This window comes from Mizuhopecten yessoensis, unplaced genomic scaffold, assembly GCF_002113885.1.
Source record: "Mizuhopecten yessoensis strain PY_sf001 unplaced genomic scaffold, ASM211388v2 scaffold11185, whole genome shotgun sequence".
NCBI classification, from domain to species: Eukaryota; Metazoa; Mollusca; class Bivalvia; order Pectinida; family Pectinidae; genus Mizuhopecten; species Mizuhopecten yessoensis.
In genome coordinates, this window is record NW_018408922.1 from 1,687,886 (window position 1) to 1,698,765 (window position 10,880).

General features: G+C 34.6%; 1 protein-coding gene across 1 annotated transcript; it reads right to left on the reverse strand.

Moving 5' to 3' along the window:
- Positions 1-7,584: 7,584 nt before the first annotated feature.
- LOC110440558 (mammalian ependymin-related protein 1-like) lies at positions 7,585-10,671 on the reverse strand. Its single transcript, XM_021483700.1, has 5 exons — positions 10,544-10,671; positions 9,230-9,264; positions 8,506-8,640; positions 7,989-8,260; positions 7,585-7,709 (listed from the first exon to the last, which is right to left on the reverse strand). The coding sequence occupies exons 1-5, from the start codon at positions 10,608-10,610 to the stop codon at positions 7,643-7,645; spliced, it is 576 nt and encodes a 191-aa protein (XP_021339375.1). The 5' UTR covers positions 10,611-10,671; the 3' UTR covers positions 7,585-7,642.
- Positions 10,672-10,880: the final 209 nt, after the last annotated feature.

The following is a 10,880-nucleotide window of genomic DNA, read 5'->3' on the forward strand; positions in this document are numbered from 1 at the left end:
TTAAAATAACCCCACTGTATATTACCGAGTCCTGAAAAGCTGGAAACTATTCATAATAGGTACAGTCAAATGCTAAATAGAAGTGCAACACAAATGTTCTTTGAAAATTCGAGGATACAATTTGGATAGCAAAACGGTTTTTTAAGCCTGGAAATAGAATAAGAACCGTTCAAAAACATAATAGGCATTAGGTTTCTGATATTCATGCAGGACACCTTTCCAACATTATTTGCGAAATACTTAATCCATCGTTGCCATTTTACGCAATCGCAGCAACATTAAGCAATCGTTACTTAAGAATTGTCCTAAATAATGAACCGTACGCGAGGTGACGAAAAAGTAGGCCTGTCCGACATCGTTATCATATCCATGGTCAGAACTAATTCAGGCCTCTAAGCAGATGTTTAATTTCCATCGTACGATGATTGGCGTCACGTCATGTAAGGTCGTAATGGGTAACGCGAAAACGATGACATGAAATGCCTAAGTAATGAGAAAAGGAACGACAAAATGAGAAGCACCTTATCTGTATAATATATTAGGTACTTATGTCCTTCACTTTGCAGTTTGTGTGTCTTCCCTATTGAAGATGAATGCGAATGTTAGCTTACTTACAATGAATGATTTGCAATCTGTTTGATACTAATTTTTGGAAAATTGTCAAGAAAATTTTATGTCACCATTCTTTAGGCGCAGGGTTGCAAAGATTTAGGATTCCAGTTCTTTCTGTCTGAAACAAATATATCGTTGACAAAAGAAATGAAATTAAAACTTTTTTAAAGGATTTGATCCCTCATGGATTTCCAGGAAATGCTTTCAATAAATTATTATTTTAGCCTACCTATTTCTTGTTTGGTATTCTCTCGATTTTATACAAATGTCATAAAAGAATGTAAATAATTAACACATTTGAGACTGTTGGTAAATGTTACATGTATATGGTAAACTGGGGAAGTCAAAATGAAAATAAACGGATGTAGTTGACGAAATAATTGTTAGAATTTGTTTGTTTTAATTGCTTGTAAAATTGAAACTATTAAGTGTTGTCTATGTGATATGCCAAGGACATTGATTATATCAACATAGCATGTGCACATGAATGTATATCTACATTTCAACATTTAGCTATTCTTATGCCTCCTAAGTAGATATTTTTGGTGTATTTTAAAAAATAAACAGTATTGACGGATTTAGAAGTATATTTGATAAAGATGTTATATTCGAAAGTATTTTTTCCGGCATTGGTCTTGACAATGGGGACAGGAAGTTTTACTCGTAGATTTGCACAAGTATATAATAATAGTATCATGTATAAGCAAACGGATTCAATTAAAATATAAAGATTAAACATTGCTTTGGTCAATCGCATAGGGTAATGGATATACAATTGTAGTTGGTTTTGTGACAAATTCAACAGCAGATGCTTTATTGTTCAATGAAATTGTCTCAAGACCAGCTGAATCTATCACCCAGATAAGTTATAAAAAACAGGATTAGATTTATATGTAAGTTTAAGGGGTAGGTGCGGACCCCGACAAGCGAAATCAATTTCCAACACATTGCTTCGTTTTAAACATCAACAGTAGTTGCTGCTTATCCTTTCACTCAAAAAAATGATAAAAGAATGGTAAAAATACAGAGGTTTTGCTTTCTGTATCAAACCTCCAGCGAAGAAAAGTTCCAATTTCATTTATATTTTTCCAATTTGGAGTTGCGTGTCCATTTAACATGGCTAATTTTCGAGAGAGATAAAAATCGGTTTTTTTTGTTATTCATGAATGCAACCCTGTCGCCAGTGGGGTTCGATATACGAGCATCTGGATTATACAGCATGGAGCTCATCAGCTTCACTTCCGGTCATGATATTTGTTTTGTATGTAAATGCTTTCCCGCAATATTACACGGAATAAATTTTAAAATGTTGGACCTCCCAAAAAGAGGCCGGGTATAATTGTCCTTGTACGAATATATTAGGAATCATAAATTGAGTTTTTATACTTATGTACAATAACAAGTTTATACACAAACTGTACCCTTTACTACATATATGTTACACATAATATTTTGATCACTATTTATAGGTCTCAGTATATATCATACAAGGACAACAGTGACTTCAGGCTACTTACGTAGGATCATAGACTTGCCTATTATTACATAATACCATCTTACACAGCCCACATATCATGTGTGTATAAATACAGATCAGCATGTACAGGCATGACCACAGTGTAAGTATAGTGATAGGTGAAGGTCATTGACCATTGAGTAATATCATGATCAGCACATGTAGCCAATCAGAATACAGGAATGTAGATTAAGGCCAAGGTCATTGACCACTGGTCAGCATCAGCATCTTAGCCAATCAAGTTACAGGAATTTCGCGCGGAAATTAAGACAATTAACATACATAGCGTCACCTAAGTCAGTTTTTAAATTTTCTTGCTGGGTGAAAGACGTTCCACCATTAGACAACTCAACTTAATTGAACCGCCACCATCCCCAGCCACCAGCCTTTATTCAGATATATACATTGTATATTATATAAACAAGTTATTTATGATTAATTGTTCTTCCAACAGTTACGTACATGTACTTCAAGCATAATATTAGGAGCTGGCATGATATATAGCTAAAAGGTCTTAAAGGGCTATCCACTACTCAATAACCCTTTCGGCTTTACGGGCTATTGTTACGTTCTTTGGCCCCAAGTATTATATTACTTACTATTCAAAAAGTATACATTTATAGTATACAATCAGGCTGTTTAAACGACTCACGGCGGAGAAACCCTTGAGACTCACGGCTCTTGGGCTGGTATGTACAGCTGTCGGACCTGGCAGTCTGGTTGTATCTAAGTCGAGTTGGGGTTCATCGGACCGAGTGTGACACCTGGGTTTTCCCTTGAGACTCACGGCTCTTGGGTGACTCACCTCTCGAGACTCACGGCTCGAATACACTACAGTTTTACATACTCGGTCTATAATCCCCATGCATACTCCTAGTAATTCAGCCACTGGGACATGAACGCAACAGTATATAGATATTGCATAATATCATATAATATCATGTCATTCCCAGTGAGCTGAATTACCGTTAGCTTAAATTATGCCAGCCCCCATTTCAGGCCAAATGTTTAATATTTGTATGTGTTGATGTATTATAATGTTATATAATGATAATAATATTTTCTTGGATTGACAGAGGGAGTGTTACAGTTGTACTGTATAGGATGACAAAGCAGTGAGTGTGATGAATGTATACCTGACCTAATATCGTTTAACATGTTTAAATTGATTTATATGTATAAACTTAAACCACGCCTTTGTTGTTTGTGTATAAACATTGTACTGTCTGTTATACAGTAGAAAAATGTGAGACTTTCGACCTTGATGATACCTGTCCAACTGCACTGGCGTTTCTCCAATTTACAGTAACCCCCTTAAATTCCGTTTAGATATAACTTAAGTCATGTCATTAAGATTTTAAAACTTGTCCAAATAAATGTTTAGTGAATTACTTATGGTTTCCTCGAAATCCTATTGCCTGCGTCGCATTGTATTTTACTGACTTAAATGGATCGAGGTTCATCATAAAAATCACGACCTAATTTTTAGGCCGAGTGAGCGATATATGACTCAAACCACATGATATACTTGTTGGTTTTTCATGTCTTAGTCTTTTAAAGGTCCCTAACATTGGGTTTCTTCAAACCGTGAGTTGATTAAGACAAAAAGCGAGAAGAAAAAATATTTACACAAAAGTCCTTGAAAGGGTATAATAAGGCCAGGTGTTCCGAAAGGGTAAGCGTCAAAATCTTCAATATTCATATTTCACAATGAAATGAAATCGTAGATCATTAAGGCAACTTTACACTTTTGCGTCTGTTGAAGGTTTGCCGTCAGCATTCTATCCAGAAACACGTGATACTCGGAGCAAGCCCGTGAATATAGCACCGGGAGCACATATGTTTTTTTTTATCAAAAAAGAGAAATTTCAAGAAAGTAAAATATCATACCGATTAGTATTAAAGCCGTACTTTTTGTACATTCAGTAAGCAAAGATCGTGTTAAATGGCGAATGCAGAAGAATTGGTGATGTTCTTGCTTTCAAGTTCAGCATGGTTAATGCGAAGGTAAAAAATAATCCGAACATTTAAAGACTAGACATCATCGATTTATACTCAAAGCAAAGTTGAAGGACTTGACAAGGTAGTTGTTACCTCTCCTGATAAACCCAGCATCATATTAAAACAAAAATGGGTCGGATAATAGATGGGCTTAGTTTGTCCCTAATTGTATGGCCATAGTCTGCTGGAACATCTAACCACTGAACTCAACGAAGATAATTTAATCATCCTCGATATCCATGGGTTACGCTCTCTTACGCTCTCTGCACCCCTGAAATATGTCATAGCAAAATCGAAGGTTCAGTGTTCGCCACCTTGTGGATGAGACAAGAAGACTACTTTGATCCTTTGATGTACATCAAAAGAATCTTTCGGTCGCGTAACGGTAAAACTTACTGGCTTTGAAGTTGGGCGTCGCTCCTCTGTGATCTTCAAAGGACATATATCAGCCTAGTGATTGACAATGTTTTCTTACCTGAGACCAATCAAATAGCTAGCTGCGTGCCTTCAATTTTGCTATGACATATTCCAGGGGTCGGAGGGCGAAGTGAGCGTAACCCCAGGATATCGCGGTTGAACCTCAATATATTCTGTCTTTGATTTTGTCGTTTGTTTGTGTTGTTCAGTTCTTTTTATTTCGAAATTGTTCGCCTACCTTGGAAAAAGACCAATCATAATAAGCCAATGACGGCGTTCCTCGAGTCTAGAACGAGGTATGGTATTGTACAGAGCGGTAAACTCGAACAGTCAGACAAAAGAAACATGGTTTATTTTGAAAGGATGTTCACGATTTATATAAGATCCCCGGAGTTCCTTTAAATCCGGATTCCATCAATCCTATTCCTGGGACACACAAAGACACAATACGACCCTGATTTAATGTGTAGAATATTCAGATAATTACTTGAATGAGTAATTAGCAGAGCAAGCGAATGTAGAGTGTTTTTATAAGGATTGTGATTAAGTTCCAGAAATCAATGCAAATCCCATTAACCGGTGTTCGGAATTATTTGAATACAGAAGCATTATCAGCTACGGTGGCTGATTACAGTGGCAGGACACTTAAATAATAAATGTGTACCTCTTTATAACGAGTAATTATCTCGTTATAACGACTAACTATCCCGTTTTAACGAGTAAGTATCTCGTTATAACGACTTACTAACTCGTTATTAAGAGATATTATCTCGTTATAGAGAGTTACTTACTCGTTATAACGAGATTGTTAGTTGTTATATGATATTGTAATAACGAAATAGTTTTTTTTAAAGATATGCTAACTCGTTATAACCAGATAGTATATCTTTATAACGAGTTAGTAAGCCGTTATAACAGAAAACTATTTGGGTGCCCTCAATCAGCCATCGTAGGTTTTGCATCTTGTTCAAGAAACATAGACTTGTGTTTGGTTTCAATTTCACATTTTTAACTCCTTATTCTTTTTAAAAGTAGACTTCGTAAACCCATTCTGAAAGTGAATACGATTCGACATGTTCTTTTTTCGCCCTTTTTCACAAAATCATTTATATCTTCAGTTCCACATTAATAATTCGAAGAAATTAAAATAGAAATCACTTTCATTTATTTTTTTATCCTTTAGAACATATAATAAGATACGACTTATTTGCATCAGCTCCATATCTAGATGTTAACTGTAACTTTCAGAATAATGAACATTTTAACGTCATAGGAAAACATTAATAGTTAAATTGACGGTATCAGATTAATGGATACCGAAAGAATTTCGCTGCAATTTAAATTTCGCATTTTTCGACCTCTGTAATGAGAGCGAAATTGTCGTAACACTAGTAAACAACAAAATAGACATAGTAATTAAATGTGGAGGGTGGAATTAAAACTTGGCGAATTTAGATATATATGCTTACCGGCGAAGGGCTGAAGTTTGACTGAGCGAACATTTCCCGGTATACAGTATTTTTTCCTTACTGCTATCTAATTTCTAAGTCTTCTTGTGCACCCTATCTAAGAGTAACATTTCGTTTCTTAATCTCTTTTTCACATTTTTATCCTTGATTCACGTTTATACCCTTATTGTTCATTTTTGAGGCTGTGATACAACAAATTGCCAAGAAGAAAACTTTGAAACCTACATAAAAACGCTTTTAGTTTTTGACAGGTACAAAAGGAAATGTTTGAAGCGATACTCAGAACATTTGATCGTTCTGACTCCTTGTGTCATCGAATTTTTGTGCGACATAAAGATGCTTCTTTCATTTCCCGGAAACAAAATGTCCATGAACAGAGGAAAATGCTAGCCAAACAATTGTTCCGGTAAACAGTATTTGAACATGGGTTTAGTATGTTGTGTAAGTGTGTATGTGTGCATGTGTGCTGCAAAAGGATATGTTGGTGTACTTGCCTCCTTGTGATAGCTCGGATCTGATGCCGACTTTATAGTGCTATCTCACTGAAATACTATGCCAAAGGCACCCAGCACAGCATATAGTAAAATATTTCATTTATACTATTCTATGTATTGGGAATAAATCTATTAAAGTATAAATTTGCTAAGCATACATACTATATGATATTAGGATTTGTGCTTGTTTCAATTGAAACGGTTTTACAGATGCTAATCCTAATGTCGGACATTCCGCTTCTCCCTTTCTTTACAGCGTTTCCATTAAGTAAAAGATTATAAGACTCTTTCATACCAAAGGATGTAGAATAGAAAAACTCCACCTAAAAGGTTTTCAATTTGGATAAAACTTGAAGTTTGCCGAGGTTTTAGCATCAATTTGAAAATCCAGATGGTGAAATGTCCCTTTCATTTTCAATCACTCCTGAGCATGAAAGATTTTTTTTTTCTTAATCTGATCATCAACATTAGCTTAAAAAAAGCTTCACAGCTGTGACGTCACGCACCTAAAATGGGTGTAAGATAGAATTTTCTTACACTTCTTTCTTACATGGAACATTTCTTTCTGACACGAACATAAATGAGAGAAAACGTCTTTACCTAGAGAAGGACAGCTCATACACGCTATTATTTGCTTATCGTGACTTCACCATCGTGTCATCACTTAATGCGGCGTAACCAGGGTCTCATGATCACTTTGTCAAACGAAATTCATGTACCTCTCATGAGAGGGCAGCGCATTGAGTTCATCAGAAGATAGGTAGTAAAGGTTTTGAAACAAATAATTAATCCTTCCTGTATGCTTCAGACAAAGACGTATCAACCCTCGGGATACGTTTTTTGTAGCACTCGGCAAAACCTCGGACCAAACTTCAAAAATCTAACCATCGGATTGAGATTTCTACTTCACACAGAATTAATATATCATGTTAATAATTTTTTGCTTAAGTTACAATGAAAGACTGTTTGCAATGTAATAGTCACCCACTTGTTGAACATTTCGTAGCATTGACCATTAATCAAATCACGGTTTTGTTCATACATTTATGATAATGCATTAACGATTTACAAATCATTTCATTTGTTTCATTTTTTATTGATAAGTTGCCTTCATAATAAAATACAAATAAGATTTAAAGACATTCTCTTGGCGGGATGAATACCATTGGGTCTGCAATACCGATGTTCATATCGAAAAATCTGTAATAATATGAAATGAAAACAATTAAAATTCTTCCATACAACTCAATGTAAGCAAGATGTAGCAGTAAAGTTGTAAAACGCGTTACACACTTCACACGTTAAATCGTGTACCAAATTGACAGATATGGCGGATGTCCCAATACGTCTAAAGAAAGTTCATTTGGAAAAATTACAAGACATGTGATACTAATGTACATTATTCTGATACTGAACATTAACACGTCTTGATATATTATATCGTTTCTTTCGTTACTCAAAACATCGTTTTATACATACGTTCTATGAACAAAACCGGTGTCCTCGCTGAAGAAACCATTTGATACTGGCATACAGTCAGGTGATGTGACAGTCCCGAAGAATCTAGCTCCGTCAGTGAAGTTGCCATAGAAATTGTTCACGACCATATATTCTCCAGGGACTCCAGCCGCTCCAATGGTTGCCGAAAATTCAAATTGACCCTCGGGAGGAACTCCAAATGGTCGAAAGGGACGTGTAAGGTTTGTAACGTTACACTTCTTTGTTTTCAAATTCAATCTGTATTCCTTTCCCTTTAAAAAGATATGCACTAAATTTCAAAAAGTATATATTGTTTTTATAAAAGATGCAAAAACTATTTCTTTAGATGATGTACAATGAAATGAAAACTGAAATAGATCGAAAGGACAATTGTTGCCCGTTTATATTAAAGAAAGATTACCTTATATAAAAATGCTTAGAAGTATGTTGAATATGAAAAATGTTGTCGAGTAATAAACGGTTTTGATTAATTGATTTCACTTGGCATTGTACTTACGACGTTGAAAAGGTATAGCACGTCATAGTACTCGCGATCGGTTCCTAGTGCCACTTCTTCAATTTCACGGAATCTCCTCTGCGTTTCGTCATAGCTTCCTTTTGCGTACGCAGTGTAGTTCTTAGACATGTCTTGCTATAATGGAGGAGATAACACACGGTTACTGTACAATAATTAAATAGTTCAATTGATGGAATATCATAAACTTAGGAAGATGGTTCATGTTCACAGAATCTACAATATATATAAACCATATATCGATATGTTTGAGATGCTCTGATATATTCATTTTCCAGTCGAATTTACCAATGAACAAGTAGGAATATTTAAATGTGTACATGATTATTTAAATGCGTATAGGGTTATTTAAATGTGTATAGGGATTATTTAAATGTGTATAGGGATTATTCAAATGTGTATTATATTATTTAAATGTGTATAGGATTATTTAAATGTTTATAGGATTATTTAAATGCGTATGGGGTTATTTAAATGTGTATAGGATTATTTAAATGTGTATAGGGATTATTCAAATGTGTATAGGATTATTTAAATGTGTATAGGATTATTTAAATGTGTATTTTCTACTTTGTCCGTGTAACATATCTATTTATTTTAAACGATTATGACAGTACAGATTTATCGTATTATTGATGTGAAATTTTTAAACAAAAATGTCCTGTTATTCGAAAAGATATAGGACAATGACATTGCGGATACTTACGGTGAATATTCTCGCTTCCCATTGCTTTGGTGACTCTGTTAAAATTAATAGAAATTAGAATGTGCCATTTGATACAGAAAATAACTTTCTTATCGCGTACAGTATTTTTGAGGATGTGAATTAATAAAATCATCAAAGATATCTTTATACCATGCTTAGATAATGTCTGAATAACTGAAGCTATTGGTATTTGCTCTTCTCGCAACTTCTCGCGAGAACATAAACATTACAAAACCTAAGTTTTTTTGTGGCATTCGATCTTGTTAACATTATTGACAATTAATTTACATAGACTACTAATGTTAAGTTATGTTATCCACTATAACTAAATTTTGTGCAGTTGGTTGAAATGTATTTTGGTAGGTCAAACGATTAGGTTGAAATACGTGAATTATTCTAATGTATGTACGTTATGTCCATTAATGTATATGTACTAGATTTGTCTAAACTTTGAATATTTTTCTGAATATAACTGTTAAAATAATAAGTGTATAAAACGATATTCATGTGATAAGAAAAAATAATCACAAATTGTTGTCTACAAGAACGAATAAATAATAAAAATTTGTTTTTAAAAAACTTGATTATTTGAATATGTCAGCCTTTTTGTTGTAGAGGGTTCAGAAAAAAATGATTAAACTAAGTAAATAACGCGAATATGAAAATATAAGGACCTAACAGAGATATATAAGAGTTTGTAAAGCAATGCCTTGCTCCTTCAACTACCCGTCATAAGGTCTAGGAAACTAAACATGCGCCTCCACCAAACTAAATGCAAAGTTAGACAGAAATGAAAAGACACTGGTTGAATTGTAGGGTAGTAAAATGAAACGCGTTGCCCTCCAATTGTAAAATCCCTTTAATGAAGGCCCTCGATCAAACGAAATGATGTCTATCGCCACTCGACCCACCAACCGCACTATACATATTCCCAGTCTTCCCACAAAAAGTAAAACATCGTTTTCCATTCCACACATCATAAGAAAAATGTCTTCCATCTTGACTTTTTTCCCAAAGGTTAATTGATTTTTCCCAGTTTACAAACAAAAATTAAAATGTTGTCTATCAAAGTCTTCCCCGAAACGGTGCATATTCGTTTTTCAGGTCTACCCTCAAAAATGGAAATGCACTTTCATCTAGGCTACCAACTAAAGCTAAAATAACTTTCTCATAATTTAGCTAAATCAGTAAAACGCTTTTACTTAAAATTACCCAGCAGTGGTTAAATGTCCTTATGAGATACTTTTTACCACAGTAAAACACCTCGAGGCTATTCAAAGAATGTAAAATACCTAAATTCTCGGTTCTACATACCACAAGGCCTAGGAAGCTGAGCGTACGCCACCACTCCAAAAAGCAGTACAAGTAGGAGGCTCTGCATGTCTGGTGTTGAGTATTCCTTGTTCGCCGAATTTCCCCGAGAGTGTAGAGGCACTACTAGATGGCCTTATATAACACGCGTGCTGGGCGCTTTATCTTATCTCTCGACACATATATTACTCAAGGCTATGGTGCGTATTTTGTGCCGAGCTATTATTTCGAAATCGGCGTAAACATTTTAAAGTAACTTTTAATTTGATACCTACGTTATTGTCTTGATTATATATATTTAATATTAAACATTCAAGAAAGTAGGCAATTTTCAATATGA